Source organism: Terrapene carolina, unplaced genomic scaffold (assembly GCF_002925995.2).
Source record: "Terrapene carolina triunguis isolate 2854851 unplaced genomic scaffold, T_m_triunguis-2.0 Scaffold714, whole genome shotgun sequence".
Lineage (NCBI taxonomy): Eukaryota > Metazoa > Chordata > Testudines > Emydidae > Terrapene > Terrapene triunguis.
In genome coordinates, this window is record NW_020665065.1 from 15,289,870 (window position 1) to 15,307,370 (window position 17,501).

The 17,501-nt window shown below is 47.0% G+C and overlaps 1 protein-coding gene across 7 annotated transcripts in view; it reads right to left on the reverse strand.

The window, feature by feature from the left end:
- Positions 1 to 17,501, reverse strand: part of PAX7 (paired box 7) — a 147,479-nt gene that overhangs the window by 5,187 nt on the left and 124,791 nt on the right. For all 7 annotated transcript variants that reach the window (XM_024217303.3, XM_024217305.3, XM_024217302.3 and 4 more), the window contains exon 8: positions 2,198 to 2,444. In XM_024217303.3, the coding sequence (XP_024073071.1) occupies positions 2,198 to 2,444 (247 nt within the window). The remainder of the gene's footprint in view (positions 1 to 2,197; positions 2,445 to 17,501) is intronic.

The following is a 17,501-nucleotide window of genomic DNA, read 5'->3' on the forward strand; positions in this document are numbered from 1 at the left end:
CACGTGTGTCCAGCCTTGCATCCAGAAGTGAGGGGAAGGTCAAGGGGTCGCAGATCAAGCTCCCTAAAAACAAAAAGAGGAGGGGCGAGGGGGAAGCTGCTATTGATCCTGTCTGCCGCCACAGCCGGTTCTCATTTAGCCATAGAAGTTAAAGACATTAAAGGGCTGTGACGGAGAGGGGAATAAAAAGCCACGGCCGAATGGAAGGAAAGGTCACCGAGGACAAGCCATGGGCAAGCTGGAGAGCTAGGGAGGAAGAGGATGCACCTTTAACCCATTGTGGGTCACTCTCGACCAACACACACTTATTATTAGTTTAACACCGGCAGGTGAGCCCTCTGCCAGGGTCTCTAGTGTTTTCGTGACCCAGCCATTCTAGAGGTGAAACCGACCCTCCCAACCGCTGTCTTTTTGGGCCTGATCCGTAGCCCACGGAAAGTTTCCACTTGATTTCAGTGAGCCTTGGCTCAGGCGGCAGAGCCTTGACCCCAGCCTCGCCTCAGAGGCAAGCTAGGATGCTCAGAATGCCTTACACTGGTTTTGTTGCCGAGATGAGCCATTCCCCCAGCCCTCAAATGTTGGGGGCTCAAATAAGTCACAGCTGGGTTCTGGTCCAGATCTACATTTCACAACAGTTTGAGTGGGTTCACACCCAGGAGTCTGACTCTGGCCTATCTCTAAGTTTCCTAGACCCAAACCAAGGTTTTGCCAAACTAAGCAATCCCCCGTGTTGCCCAGCGGTAGTAGCAGAAGTCACAGATTCCCAGACAAAACCCTTTGCCCCTCACACTCATCCACACATCCACACACCAACACACCCTTTCAGCGTTTTTCTTGACTGAGGCAACAAGTGAGATTTGATGGGCCAGGCCTGCCTTGGTCACAAGGAAAATGGTGGGCTGTAGGCAGGAATTAAGGTTTGGAACTGGCACCAGGCTTGGAATGACCACTTCAGTGCCACCAGGGCTGGGATTCCTGGATATGATGTCGCCTATGAAACACACACATGCCTGGCAATTTCCCCGTCAGCACCGATTTCAAAACACCTCTGTATCAGCCACCGGGTGGCGATTTCCCATGCTATCCTGAGTCAATATTTCTGGAAGGAGACTCCCAGAAGGGACGTTTCAGGAGAATTTGGGGACAGGTGGTATGGTAGTAACATTTCCACAGTCAGCAATTTCTGAATGTCGGGCAAGGCGTGTTACCTCCATTCATCCAACCACCCATCCCCGTCCTTGAGGTCAAATTGAGGCCATAGCAACAATAATTCCTATGCAAATTTGCAAGGGGGGTGGTTGCATTCAAAGCACCCGAAATTCCAGAACCTACCTGCACAACTTGTACCTGCTGACGGGGTGTCTAATTCATACTGATAAGGCTCGAGAAACTCTCTCTCTCTCATTTTTGTTTCTTTGCTGCTTGGATTCTGTTCCCAATCGGGCTGCATGTGTAGTAGCAAAGTGGCCACGTATCCCACCTGTGTGTGTTTGGCATGAGTCTCTTCTGGTTGAGGAAGCCCGAAAGCTGAGTGGGTTTGTCACCTTAAACATCTATCTGATGGAACCCTTGGTAGTTTAAAGAGATGCTGGGGGTGTTGGCAGCTGGGTCAGAACGGAGTGAAGGGGACTGTGAATTGTTTGACTGGGAAGGTTTTGGCAGCTGAGGATCCGTGGTGTGCATCAAATGCGTTTTTCTAATGATTGATTCAAGTTGTGTTGATATCCACCCTATATTTTTATTGACAGGTTGGGTTGGTGGGCTAATGCCTGTGCAGCTGAGCTCGGACCCTGGGCTAGGGATGTCATGCTAGCCCTGTCTAGCTCTCCTGGGACAGAAGCAGGGTCACCATGATGTAGGGCCTTTGAGGGTGCAGGAGTAGGAGATGGGGAAGCAGAGGGATCCCGGAGGCGCCCCTCGTTCTCTTACAATATAAATATTTCTATTTAATATCTTTCATTCAGACTTTTCCAATAGATGGCAAGTGAGTGGGGGACCCTGTACAGAGCACGGAGAGAGCGGGACGGTGTCTGTTTGGTTAGTCCCTAAAGAATGATTCTCGGTACAGACATCCATGGGAATCCATTCCTGAGCGCAGAGCCAACACCCCATCCGACTGCTGGTTCCTCTACCCCAACCCCCTCCGCACCTAACTCTACTTAAGTCCAGCTGACTCTCTGGTGGGATCGATACTCACTTTGTCCATACTGTCCGTACTGGTAGCTGGCCACGGGGTCCACGCTATAACCGGTGGTGCTGTAGGTGGGAGGGCAGTAGGACTGCGAGGTGGGGAGGCTGTCAACAGACTTGATGGAGTCGCTCCGCTGGCTGCAGCTGGCAGAGATGGAGTTGGTGGTGTCCAAACCACCGTGGAGGGGAGAGATGGAGAAATCAGCCTGGGGCTGTGGCGGAACGCCGCTCGGGTTGCTTAGGATGCTCATCACCTGGGGAAGCAAAGGGGGAAAGCATTGTTGATGGGTACACGAAGAGAGCATGCTTAGATCTGCCTCCAAGTGGTCTTATGACAGCCAATATCCATGGTGGCTTTTAAGTCAGTTTACATTTGCCAAACGGTGCCAGCTTGAAGACCCTGGAGGATAAAGTCAAATAAAGATAGAATAAAGATCATGAGATTTCTGCCATCTTGGGCTCCCATCTGAACCAGATCTGAATAGTAAGCTCCTGGTTTTGGATCCAACCTGGAAGAGCAGGTTTTGATCTGGGGATGTGAACTCGCCCACCCCCTCTCCAAAAGCACAGGTAAAGGAAAGGGGGTTAAATTGCTGGTACTAGCTCAGCCCATCTCAATATTACCCTTGGCTGTAAAATTAAGGCTGCACCTAAACTATCTTCCCGCTTTGGGACTGTAACCACAGTTGCTTCATTTTGCAGAGAAAATGCCTGTTAGAGGAGAGGTGTTTGTAAGGCAAACGGGACCAGGATGGAGCAAGTCAGTTTGGGAACAGGGGCCCTGAGCCTACAAACCCTTGTGCACCTGCTTAACTTTACTACCACATGCAGTCCTATTGAAATCAGTGAGGTTCCTCGTGGTTGTCAAGGGTGTAAGTGTTTGCAGGCCGGGAGCGGAGGACCAGGAGCTGAGGGGAGGAGAGGCGTCTTTGACGCATCTGGGCTGATCTCGTTCCCCGTCCCCGGGTACGTGCAGGCTTGCGGGATTTGTGCTGGCAGCCCGCCCGGGGGGGGGGCGGGGGGGCGGGCAGCGGTCACCTCGGGAGCCAGCGTGGAGCTCGAAAGCAGAAATGTTGAAAATCTCCACATTTAGCATAACCTTATTGACATCAATTAAAGTGGCAAATTGAAAATATTTGCAGCCCAGCGAGAGGCAGAACAAGCCCTTTATCCCCTGCCGGTGGCCTGGGGAGCTATTGTGCAGAGGGAATGACACAAGGGGGGATTCCATAGAACAGCTATTTCCCTCTCTACTCAACCCCATTGCCCTCCTCCCCTCCCCTCCCTCGCTAAGGCAGGAGCTTATCCTGAGTGATGGGGGGGTGGATTGACATTTGCTTTTTCACCCTCCCCCTCCTCCGGAAGGACTCAGGAGTCCAGCAAAGACCTTTTCCCTGGACGGAGTGTCACCTCCCGACTCGAGCAGGCTGAGTCCCTTCTTGGGGATTTGTCTGCGCGTTGGATGCACAGATCAGCAATGGCTGGACCCCTGTGGAGAAGGCGGTGATGGGGGATTGGAGAAGGTGTCAGCTTATCAGCTGGGAAATCAGTAGAACCCCCATCCCTGGGGTGTACTGGGCTGGGGGTTCAGAGTCCCTCCTCTTCCTCGCACATTATTTCAGCCCCAGGCTGTGTGAGGCAGGGCGTCACAAAGCCAGCAGCATGTGCTATCCCTACTAAAGCCCTGTACATACTATACGGAGCTGTCCACATATGTATCATCGAGGACGTCAGCGTCTTTTCCCACAACATTTTTGGAAAGGGATGTACACCCTCCTGCACCATGGCTCACGCCAGCCTGTAGCTATTGGGGATTAGCAGGGAAATTTCTCTGGGAGCAGGTTAGCCCATAACTGCTACTGCAGGGTTTCTTGCACCTTTCTCGGAACCAGCTGATACTGGGGACAGGTTGCTGGACTAGACAGATCACTGGCCTAACCCAGAATTGCAAGTCCTATATTCTTAGGCCATCCCTCTGGCTCCAGACGCATACTGCAGCCTTTGAGTCCAGGTACAATACAGAAAAGGGGGCTCTTCGCCCTGGGATCCCAGGGGTTTCTATCATCTTTGCCCCAAGGTGGATAACTTCCCCCGAAACTCTAACAGTCTCGGGGAGCTCAGCTGATTTCAGATGACAGGATGGACTAATGCAGTGGTGTCAAACTCCTGTGGTGGAAAGGGCCAAATTCCACTTTAAGTCCTGGCCCGGATGCCCAATCAACGGTAGCATCTGGCCTTTAAATGCTAACTAAACTTTTAGTTACTATTGGATCCCTCGGTAGAAAAATAAGTCTCCCTTTGGGCCACTACTATTTCTGCCCTTCCCTTCTCTTCTTTCCCCACCCGCCTTTCTCCCCTTCTTCCTTGTCTTTGTGTCTCTCCTCTGCGCTTCCCTCTATGTTTCCTTACAGCAACACCTGCTTCCAACCTCCTACCCCCTTCCACATTCCCTCTGCTGAAATGATCAGCTCTGCAATAGTTCATCTTGACGTTCAAGTGTGATCGTTTGAGTCTGACGGTCTAATGAGATTTACAGGGGACTGGGGATTTTACACCTCTCTGAGCCATTGTTTCAGGCTCTCTGAAGACTCAGGAAGGCAACGCTGCATTGGTTTTCCTTCAGTTCATATTTGGAAGTGTTCTTCACCATCACGAGGGTCAGAAACCGGCTTTTTCTCTTTAAACAGACGCTGAGATTCTGCTTTACGTGGAATCTGAATAGGACATGCAAGTCATATAAATACATCAGGCGGGCTGGATCAAGCCGGCAGGCTGGCTGTTCGACACCCCTGGGCTAGTGTAACCTGATTTCATATGGTACGGCAGGAGCTTCATGACTAGGTGAATTGGCTCAGAAGGAACTGATCATCAATGAGGCAAGTGGCTTAGCTATTTATTATTATACATACATCTAGGGCACCTGTCCCAGGCATACGTGGGGCCAGACTGAGATATTAAATTCAATTCATGGCTAGGATCAGGTGCACAAATGGCTGTTGTTAATTATTTTTGGAAAGCAACAGCTCAGCTGACTGAAGGCTAAGATATCACCTCCTCTCTCCTCCTACACTCCTTAGTGAGCTGTCCAGGCCTTGCAGTGCTGTACGGGTGAAGATTTGGTCATAGGATAAATTCAGAGACATTGCCTGTAGAAACCATGTGGAACGGAGCGGTTCTCTTTCACTTTGAGTTTGAGGGATTCAATGAGCTTTCAAAACCATAAGGTGAAGCTCGGGCTGAGCCTCACTTGCACTCTGGCAGCGTAAAAGGGCCTCAACGTGGGTGCCAGTTACATTTACACTCACTGTCAGGCCCAGTGATGAGATGGAGTGAGGTGAAGTGGTCTTAGTATAAATGAGACTCAGGCCCACAGTATCCCAACCTGTGAGAGTTGAAACTGGAGAAAAGCGAGGGTGACCAGATGTCCCGATTTTATAGGGACAGTCCCGATATTTGGGGCTTTTTCTTATATAGGCTCCTATTACCCCCCAGCCCCGTCCCGATTTTTCACACTTGCTGTCTGGTCACCCTAAGAAAAGCCTGCACAAAACAACAGCCGAGTTTCATGCAGCTGAAGCCAGGACTCCTGTTCTCTGTTCCCAGCTCTGCTCCTGGCTCTCTGTGACACCTTGGGAAAGCCACTTCACTTCTCTAAAGTTTCCCCATTGCAAAATGGGATTGATACTATCTCACAAGGGTGTTGAGATCCTGAATTCAGACATGCCTGTAAAGAGCTCTGAGATCCTAGGACATACGATGCTGTGGTACAGAAGTGCAATGACTGTTATTATATTAGAAGCCAAGAGGGTCCCAACGTATCAGCACCCAGAGGAGACAGCGGCATTGTTCTGAAGCTCTGTGAAATGCTTTTTTGGTCTGTCTTGTCTATTTAGCCTGTGAGCTTGTTGGGGCAGGGACTGTCTCGTCCTGTGTGTTTGTACAACCCTAGTACATTGGGGATCCGTATCTCATCTCTAGATGCTATTGTAACAGAAATAACAAGAGATGGACCCTGGATTCTTACACCCCAGCTGACATCAGCCACCGAGTGTTGACCACCCTCCACAAGAGGGGGTGAAGAAGAGGTCTCTAGCTTGGGGGCAGGCTAGCACTATCTGGCATTTCACGCCGGCTGGTGCAACTCATTTTCCAGCCACCTTTTGAACTTGGGGAAGTTGAGGGCAGATGGAGTAATCCCCTTCTTAAGAATGCAAAGTCCTTTTACCTTTCCTTTCTTGACCTTGCTTTCCTATAATTTATTACTTCTTGGTGCATTACCATCACTAACTAAAAATCAATACCCACTCCACATCTGTAAGGTTTTATCTGGAGGGAAATCTGTTACCTGTCAATCATGGCAATGGACAGCATTGCCTTTCCCTCCCTCTTGTCAATTCCGCCCCCCCCCCATCTCCTTTTCCTTTTCTGCTGCCCCAAATCAGTCACAGGCTTGGCGTGAGCTTGCACTTAAGGGTAAGTCAATAACAACCATGGTGCTATGAGCCTTTGGCCTCATTTCCACCCTTTTAGGAGCCTGCTTGTCATGGGGGAAAGGAGGATCTCAGTGTGTTGGGGGGGGGTCGCGCTGAGGATAAGGTAAAATGGAGCCTCCTGGATGAAATAATAGACCCCTCCTTTCCTGCCACTACCCCCCCCCCCATCATCTCTACAGTCCCCCAGTTCCCCCCCGGGACGTTTCATCACTCTCTCCTGTACTTTAAAAGAAGGGGAGTTTAAAAAATGTAATTAATTCCCTCCATTTCTGAGCTGGCCCTCAGGGCCTCTGGCCGTGGAAACTGTAGCAGGGGAAATGTGCACCCTTTATGATAAACGAATGCGGCTTTGGAAAGTGATGTGCAATTAGGAGCCTCAATCTCTGCAATCGGGGCTCCAGATTGGGAGGTTTGGAGGTTGTGCGGGTAGGTGTGGGGGGGTGTTGTGTGTCGTGGGGGAGGAGTTTGAGAGGCAGCGAAGTGATGGGGCGATATTTTTTTATATACCAAAGGGAGCGGGGGCGTGGAGGGGAGGGAGGGGAGAGAATATTATGTAAGTTTCATGCTCTGTAGAAATGTGAAGAAAGACAACCCCCAAATATCCCCTCCCTAAAGTTAACTCTAGAGACCCCTGCAGCACCCCGAGGCTGGAGTCGCTGCTTTTGGCCCTGTCTTGTTTTCATTGATATTCTCCCCTTCATTCCAGCGGCTCATTGCCAGGATGGGGAAGGGCCAGGTTGGCAGGGCCAGTCCTTCCCCGCCTTACTCGGTGTGGACAGGGAGTACAAGCTTAGGGTGCTCCCACCCTGGGAACCTTGAGTCAAATCCCCGTCTGCCTCCTTCCCAACACAAAAGTGCCTTTCTGGCAACTCAACCCACAAAATACCCACCAGAGCTTCTAAGGAGCTAGAAAATGGGTCAGAAAAGGACAATGTGGAAATCTGTCAGTTGCACGATGACTGACCTTTCCTTTGGGAGGCAGTACATTGGGGCACAGCTCCACAAACATGAAAACAAACAGGATCAGGATCCCCTATCCCTCGCGCTGGAGAGGAGACCGGCCGCAATGAATATGAAGGGGACTCCTCATTGAGGCGGCTGGACACAGACAGACTCTGTGGTTCTCTTTAGTTCTCGTCCTGACTAACAGCTTGTGCTGGCTAGTGTCATTATACAGGGGCTGGGGAAAGCAGCCATGAAAGAGACTGCAGATATCCTACAGGCAATCACTCCATCTAGTTCTGCACTTTGTCTCTGGCAATGGCCAATGTGACACTGGCAGACCTGGTGCCAGCTCATGCCAAAGCCCCAGGCCAATTCATTTGTGAATTAGTCTAGATCAAAGCGATTGTTAAACGTATCAGAGTGTATTTGGTGTTTAAACTTCAGGAAAAATAATGGGATGTTACTTGCATTGTTTTCACGTATCTGTATCCTGTTATTATGTAGAAGAAACAAAATAACCCATCAAAGGAGAAAGAAGCCTTGTAGAATGCAAATGAAGAACCCTAACAGAAAAGAGCTCATTTCAAAGCGAGTGGTCACTGTGGGTGATGATTGGAGGTCAAAGACGCAAAATGCATTCCTCACTCTATGTCATCAAAGGAAAAGCCCACGTGGATAGTGACCCAGTCAGCTTGTTTTCTGTGAGAAGATGCTAGATGTATGGATTCAAGGAAAGATCCTTCCTCTCTGGACTGTTTGGACTCTTACAGGGAAGTGTACCAGATGCAAGGCGGAGATCCCCAGAGACAATCTGGGTACCCTGAAAAGACTTCTGGAAGACTGGCAGTCTATTACATCACTGCCACCATTTGGAGTTTCAAACTGAGACTCACCTGTGCATTTATCTTACCTGCTTTAACCTCTCAATAACTCTCATTTCCTTTTCTTAGCTAATAAACCTTTAGTTAGTTTACTCTAGAATTGGCTGCTAGCGTTGTCTTTGGTGTAAGATCTGAAGTACCAATAGATCTGGGGGAAATGACTGGTCTCTTGGGCCTGGGAGCAACCTGATGTGGTGTGATTTTTGAATGGAGTGACCTTTTATCACAAAGTCCAGTTTGTCTGGGTAGCAAGATAGGCTGGAGAATCGAAGGGGACTGTCTGTGACTCCATTATAAGACCGGTATAGTGATCCAGGAGTTCACATTTGTTTCTGGCTAATTATAGAACATACCACCAGTTTGGGGTGTCTGCCCTGTTTTTGGACAGTCTGCTCTGAAGTAGGCACTCACAGTGTGAGCCACTCCAGACAGCGTGACCGCCCACTTTTGATATTGCAGAACAAGGCAAGAAATTCCTCCCATAATGCACCTGACCAGTGGAGGAGAAAGGGGCTAACATCAATTCCTTTCTGACCCCAGAAGATAATCAGCTTATACCCTGAAGCATGAGGTTCGATTGCCCCATCACAGTCTTACGTCGCCTAGCTACAGACTGTAATGATGGTCAGAAAATTATCCAGTCCCCTTCAAAAATCTCACCATTGTGAAAATTATATCCGTGGTGTGCAGGGAGGGTCAAAACAGGTGGCTGGGTGCCAGCAGTTCTGGATTCTGTTTCCAGGTCTGCCACTGACTCACTGTATGACCTTACCTAAGCTATGTGGGAGAGGTAGTGTGAGCTACTGGTTAAAACACAGGCTTGGAAGCCAGGAGACTCCGCTTCTATTCCCAACTCTCTCATTGGTTCACTATGTGATGCTTGGGCAAGTCACTTAACTTCTCTTTGCCTTTTACAAGGGAGGATAATAATAGATCCAGGGATGAAATTTGCGGTATCAGTGCATGTTATTGTTGTTGTTATCACAAAGGTGGGACTCCAATGGGCAGCTTTGAGGCCCCTGCCCTCCCTGAAGCACGGTGCCATGGTTTGTAGCATTACTTCCAGAAGAACAAACACCAGAATGTGGCACTCAGGGGGCAGAAAAACAATTGAGGGCTTGGATTGCCAACTCACTGCTGCTACAATGCCTCTCCCAGGCACAGAGACATCCGGAAACAACTTGTGCACATTCAAATGGTGACACCAAACAGCAGCAGGTCAGTATGTAAGTAGGAGAGTACTCACTGCAGGGAGAGATAGCTACCAGGGAGAAGGATGTCTCCTCATTAGTCACAAGGTGGCTGATCATACCCCATCCATGAATCTTGAACTTACTCCATGTTTATCTAAGGCTACGTCTTCACTACCCGCCGATCCGGCGGGCAGCAATCGGTTTATCGGGGATCGACTTACCGCGTCTCGTGAGGACGCGGTAAAATCGATCCCTGATCGCTCTGCCATCGACTCCGGAAATCCACCTCGACAAGAGGCGGCAGCGGAGTCGGCGGCAGCGGTCGGCTTTCCCCCGTCCTCACCGCCAGGTAAGCCGACCTAAAATACGCAACTTCAGCTACGGTATTCACGTAGCTGAAGTTGCGTATCTTAGGTCGGAACCCCGCTGTAGTGTAGACCTAGCCTAAGGGTGAGGTTTCTGATAAGCAGATTGCTAGACAGATGTAATGTGAAGGCTAAACTGGTGTGACACCAAGACTAGATGAGCCAGATACCAGGACTAGAGAGAAAAGACACCAGTGGTGCCAGGTTTGAATAACCAATGGCAGACAACTGCACCCCCATATGATCATTCCTTAAAGAGCTGATGAAATAAATCCTTATTGGTTGTGGGCCTAGACGTGGTCATTTTTTGATACCCAGGGGGAGGGGAGCAGGGAAGGTTGTTATAATTTTAGGTGTATTTATAGAGGCATCACATCATGTAGCAGGAAGATGATGTTACATTTACCTCTGGACACCTGATGACCAGAAAGATATGAACAAATTGTAAGGAGTTCAGAGAAGAGCAGCAAAAAATGATCAGGAGGCTGGAAGGATTGGTTCTTGAGGGAAGGAGAACAGAGCTTAAGGCTAATAGTTTCTCAAGTGATTCTGAGTGCCTCAGTTGTTGGGTGTCCACCTTCAGACATCTTAAGGCATCCAAAATCCATGGCTACTTTAGAAAATGTTGGCCTCAATATGCATAGCTTGGCTAAATTGTGAATAAAGGAAGGACATAACAATCTACAAATATTTGGAGTGCAAACTCCAACGAAGCAGAAATCTTACACAGGGTTGTATGAGAGAGTGTAACTTGGAGTAATGGGAAGACATTCACAAAGGGAAACTTTAGGAAGAACATCCTGCCAGGGAGATGTATTTATTGGACAGTGGAATCATCGACTAAAGCATGAAGCGGAAAGTCCATCACTTGGGAAAGACAGGAAACCCTATCACCTGGAACATTTAAAACTAGGTTGGACAAAACACTAGAAGATTCCCTGTAGGGAAAAATCCAACTTTGACTTCTGTGGTGACACCTGTAAACCTCTTTCCTTTAGTTTCACTTATCTCAGCATTTGCAAAAGTTGTTGGAAGAGGAAAAGGTTGACAGAGCCCTACATGTGTTCTGGGAAACATGTCAGTTCCTCCAGTCCCACTACCTGCACGGAGCAGGTTCCTCCTCTGTTCTGAATCCCAATACGAGGAGCTGATCCTCACCATCAGTAGAGGTCACTTAGTTCCCGCATTTGGAAATTCATTCTCTACTGTCCAAGTCATTTCAGAGATGGTTTATTTGTACCTAACTTAATATTTCCCATTTCTACTTTGAGACCCTCTCACCTCATCTCACTCCTCTCACCTACTAAATAAGCCCTAATCCTTCTTCATATCAATACCTTTCTAATATCTTAGTGTCATAGGGCCAAAAGTATAATGGGGTTCAAAAAAATCACTCAATGATTGCCCTGTTCTGCTCATTCCTTCTGAAGCATCTGGCATTGGCCGCTTTTGGAAGCCAGAATACTGGGCTAGATGGAACATTGGTCTGACCCAGTATGGCCATTCTTACAGGTAGAACAGATTATTTTAAACCTACATTAAACAGTAGCAGAAGGGAAAGGTTACTGTAGGACTGATGAAAGATTTGAGAGGAGATAAATAAAGTTATAAATAAATAAATAAATAAAATGGAGACCCAAAGGTCTTCACATTAGAGGAAGTTGACTATAACCAAATGTGCCCGTGGGTAGAGAAATACGATGATTCTATTGTAATCATTAACACTTTACTTACAAAACCAAGCACTCAATTTTGAACTTCGAAAAATCCCCAGGCCCAGATGAGTTGTATCCCGGCATACTGAAGGAACTCTGAAGAGTATGGTAACCCATCAGGTGTACAAATTAAATATATCCTTGCAATCAGGCATGGTAGCAGAGGACTGAATAAGGGCTCATATTCGCCACAACTTGAGAAAGATCTGATCAAAATGATCATAGGCCATTTAGTCTAACTTCAGCAAATAGAGTCAGTCCATTGTCCAGTGGAATCAGTGGGAACCCAGAATGGGTCCAAATACATTATCTTAGAAGAATGTGTTTTATTTCTGGAGATTTATGTTATATAAAATGCAATCAAGCTTTTAAATGAGATTTTAAATGACTGGGGTGAAATCCTGGCCCCAGTGAAGTCAATGAAAGTTTCAGCTCTGACTTCAGTGGGGTGAGCTTTCACCCCTGGAATCTATTATGGTATAAAAGATAGCTTGGTGGAATGGGCTCTATCTAGCTAGATATTTATCATGCAACCGTCAGCATGGGATCTGAGCATTAGAGCCTGGTGTTTAGGGCTGAAGAGAACGGGAACCAATGTAGTCTTACAAAAATTGGATAATTCTTGATCAACAAGAGGACAGTAAGGCACCTGATAAGGGAATGGTTAAAATATGATCTATCCAGAGTTTATTATAACTTTGGATGAAACACTGCACCAATGTTTGATTCTTATACTAGTCAACAATAGTCAAACTATTTCCCCATGCTTATTCCCCCCCCCACCCCCCCAGTTCCTCATATCCCCTTGTCAATTGCTGGAACGGGCCATTTTCATTACCACTACAAACAGTTTTTTTTTCTCTCCTGCTGATAAAAGCTCACCTTAACTGATCACTCTCCTTATAGTGTGTATGGTAACACCCATTGTTTCATGTTCTCTGTGTATATATATATCTTCCTACTGTATTTTCCACTCCATGCATCCGATGAAGTGGGCTGTAGCCCACGAAAGCTTATGCTCAAATACATTTGTTAGTCTCTAAGGTGCCACGAGGACTCCTGTTCTTTTTGCAACATGTTTCTGAAACTCAGGTATCTAGATTGGATAAATATCTATTGACTGGACAGAAGCCAAAGCTGGTTATTGCAAACGGCACTGGATTGCAGTGATGTCTCTAGAGGGGGATCTCAGTTACCTTCAGATAACAAACCTTTGCTTTTCTAGTGTTTTCTATTTGCAGATTTCAAAGTGCTTTACACAGAAGGGCAAGTATCCTTCTGATGCAAAAACGTGCATCATGGTCATGCGGTGAGTCACTGACCGAGCCAGGGACAGAACACAAGATTCCCGACTCCCGCTTCAGTGCTACGATACTAGACTCTGCTCTCTCCCTTTTCAATGTTCTCATAAGTGGCTTACTGTGGACCTGTGCATGTGGCGTGCATGTGGTGTAATTTGCCAGCTAGCAATAAAATCAGAAATACCATTAACACCGTCAGTGACTGAAAACATCTTCAGGGTTATTTAAATACATAAGGGGAGTGGTTTAGGGAACAGTTGATGAAATGGACATGAGTAGTTACATTTTTGGATTTAAAAATCCTAAGATGACCTATTCACTGATGGATGAAGAATTGGCATGCACTGACAATGGAAGGGACTTATGGATTCCCATTGGGAATGATGTGAAGTTGAGAATACAATGATCACTTGCAGCAAAGAAAGCCAAGAAGGTTCTAGGCAGCACCACAGGAGTATTTGAAACAAGACAATGGGAAGTGATTACCTGATTGTTCAAGGCTATCATGTGGTTCCACCTGGAGAACTGCCTCTTGGTTTGGGCACCCTGCTTCTGTAGAGATGTACCAATTATGGAGACGGTCCAGAGAAAAGTTGCTAAACTATTCAAAGGTGGGTCTTAGCTATGATGAGAAGATGAATTACTCGAGCCTGGACCGTTTGGAAAAGAGAATGGGGATCTCCTTTCAGAGCAAGTCCCTAAGAAAGTAAGAAGGGCTATGGGGAATCTTCTCTTGCAGCTTAAGAGTAATTTCCCGGGGCATTGTTACATGCGGGGCTTGAACCCAAAACCTCTGGATCTAGAAGCATGAGTCTCTATCCCTTGAGCAAAAGGACCAAATCCATTGTATCAGAAGTAGTAGCAGACTCAACGACAAAGAGACACACTATGTTAGAGCAGGTTGCCTAAGGTAAAGGGGGATCCCAGTTATGTGCATATGGATTTATGGTAACTATTCAGACATGGACACACTGCCCCTGGAGACGGAAGAAACCCAGGCCAAGAGATTCAAAAGTGACTAGAGATTTTGGCACCCAACTTGAGATACCTGAAATCACCGTCCTTCTGAAAATCAAAACTCCTTTCTTTAAGGTGTTTCAGGTTAAGCCATCCACAATCACTAGTCACTTCTGAAAATCTTGCCCCAAGTTTTGTTAAATGCATACAAATGGTTCCCCACACCAAAGGGTCAATGAATGTGTGTACGCCCCTGCCCAGGAAGCATTCTCAGAATACAGAACAAAGATAATGGGCCTGACTCTCCTCTCACGCTGGTTTTACACCAACCCCATTGACTGAGGCAGAGTTACATTTACATTGGTGTAAGCTCAGTCGTATCTCAGGATAAAAATGGGATTCACTGATAGATAGCAGAGGTTCTTGATCACATGCATAGATCTGAACAGACTGATAAATTTAGGATTGGGATGGAATTTCCCCTACGGAATAGTAGCAGAATTTCCCCCTCTATTGGTAGAGCCCTGTATCCGCATCTGCTCCGTGATCCGCAAACATAGTCCGCGGATATAAAGTGGATATCTGCAAATTTTCAGGGCTCTATTCATCTGAAGCTCCGAGCATAGATCTTGTTAAGCTATTCATCACCAAATAATGGGACAGTTCCTGGAGAGATGCTAGTTTATACCAACTGAGGATCTGCCCCATCAACTTCAGTGGAGCTACATTGATTTACACCGGCTGCAGATCTGGCCCGGTATCTGTTATGAATTTATTTCCCCTTTTGGTTCCTGAATTGCTTATGAACTACTCCTGATTTCCTTCAGACACATTCCCTATCTGTAAGGGGTCACTGAATAGCTTTTTCAGCGTATGAGTTGTTCGTGAAGTATTCTTTTTGACTTTTGGTTATTTGTGTTGTGTGGTTGGTTACCTAAGTCACATGGTACTTTTTGTGCTCCTTGATTGGATGGCTAAAACATTTTAAACAGAGGAGTAACAAATAAGTAAGGTGAGTGGTTCTCAAACTGTGGCTTGCCAGAGAGCTGGCTGGTCACATGGGGCTGGCTCCTCCTCCTCCTTTCCAGCTGCTAGATTGCATTAAAAGAAGCTAAACAGACATTAAACACTCCCCTGATGTTATTTCCCCCCCAAAACAATTTCCATGTAAAATACCACATGGGTGGAGTGGGAGGGGAGTTGTCCATGGGACGTGGTGCAACGATGAAAAAGTCTGAGATCCCCTGAGTTAGGCAAACAGGTTAGGCACTTTATCCACAAAATGATTAATTTTGAATTTAATTATTTCCAGGTTCTGACTGGGAGACAGCTGTCTGGAGAACAGTCTTGCTCGTGGCATTTCAGCACTCACAGGGTCACCTGGGATGCAAAAGCAGAGAGGAACAACGAGGAAAAGCAAGAACCCCCAAACATTTCAGAATCTTCAAAAGGGTTTAGTTTGGGTTTGGCTTTAGAGATGTGCAAAGGTTTGGGGATCCCCCTGTTCTTATCTTCTGCACCTGTTTGTCCATCCTGGGCTGATCTCTGAAAGGTTGGCGGGAGAAGGGGCTGGAAAGAAAGGGGTTGGCAAGAGATTTACAATACCAAGAAACAAAAAAGGGTTGCCCGCTAAATCTGTTGTGGTGCATCGGCCTGATGCGAATAATGGCTGGACGTGGAGCTCAAACAGAATAGCTAAATCCCAGCAAATTAAACCTGTTTCATAAACTTCTTCTGTCATTCAACCTCTGAGAACTCTCTCCTATCACCAGCTCCATACCAGAGATTAACAAAACCAAACCAACATTCACAGAGGTGTCTCCTCTCTTCTCCCTTCCTTGCCATTTTTTCCTCTCTCTCCCTATTTTTTCCCCCCAATCCTCAGCTAAACTGATATGTGCTCACTCACTATCACAACCCCCCGCGGACACTGGTAATAGAGTGTGGGTGCTGACTTACTGCTTCCAAACAAGATTTCCTGAGATCCTTTGAGTCCTCCCCACACCTCCCCTCTCTGCTTCTCTCTCTCTTTTTTTAGGAGTGTGGAGGGAAGCATCTATAAATGTGAAAGGAAGCTGCACTACAAAGAGTCCCCCGAGTGGCATATCCCAGCCTCAGGCAAAGCTGTCTGGTGCACTGATAGCCCTGCGTATCTGCTCTAGAACGCCTCTCTCCCCCCTCTGATCAATCAAGGGCTGTAATCAGTTAAGGCCCGGCTTAACTGCACTGTAAGATACACTAGTTAAGTCAAGCCAATGCCTTCAGGGTCCCCATCGTAAATACGGAGAGGTCATGGGGAGATGAAATAACCCTGATAAGTTCAGCCACTGCAATGCTAGCTAGACTCAAACCAAACATTTAATAACTCGGGCTGGCAAAAGAACGAAAGAAAGGGAAAATTAGCAGCATCTCATACTGCTTGGCTGCCTGTTCATTTGCTCTCTTGCTTCCCAGCTTTCTGGGGGCTTTTTGCGTTTGAAAGGTAGGCCGGCTCCTTTTCAGCTCATTCACCCTAACAAACTTGGAGCAACTTTTATAGTCAAGTGTCTTCCCTCCACTCCTGCAGGACAAGCCATGAATTCAGTGGAAGTGGCTTTTCGCAGCCCCACAATTGGTTTCGATGGGCCTTTCTGCTGCGTGAGGCCGAAACAAAGATTTCAGGGAGAGATGTTCAAAGGCACTCTGGTGGGCTCCCTGTCCACCTCTAAATTAAAAAACAGGCTCAGCGCTCAAATGTTCTCAGAATATTCAAGACAATGGGGCTATGTCGCTTTGCACGAGCTCCGGATCTGACCCTAGAGTTTCACTGGGATAAGGATACCACTGTAGGTAAATGCGAGAGTGATGATCTTAACTGAGATTTTAGTCTTGTATGTCTAGGGGTTTTTTTTAATCTCATAGTCCCTCTCTCCATCCAGTTCCAGTTAGAAAGTGGAGTTTTTTTCCTTCTCTCTGGCTGGGTGTATAGTTACTAGAATGGGCCGGAGAAAAGAACCTTGAAATTGAGCTTCTGTGCATTTATTCATTATCTATTGCGCTCAGCATTGTACAAGGCAAAAAATACAGACAGTCTCAGATCTGAAGAGCTTAAGATCTAATGATGCTTTAAATATTAGGAGGGCTTGGATTCAGCTTTAGATCTTCAGTCCACCCTTACGTTTTTGGTTCTAGGCTAGAAATGGGGGAAGAACTGTTTTCCAGTTACAGTTCTGATACAACTAAAACCTCGTGGGATTTCAGCCCGAGATGGCAGAAATCTAGTGAGAACAGCTGATTTCCACTCTTCAAGATATCAGAAATCTGGCAAGATTTTGACACACTGGAATCCTGACCCAAACTCTATATCTGACTGGATCTTAAATTCCAAATCACAGACTGAACCTAATACAGATCTGGATCAGAACCCCACTGCATTGGCCTGTCTCTAAGATTTCTATTGCAGATAGGAATGAATGACTACA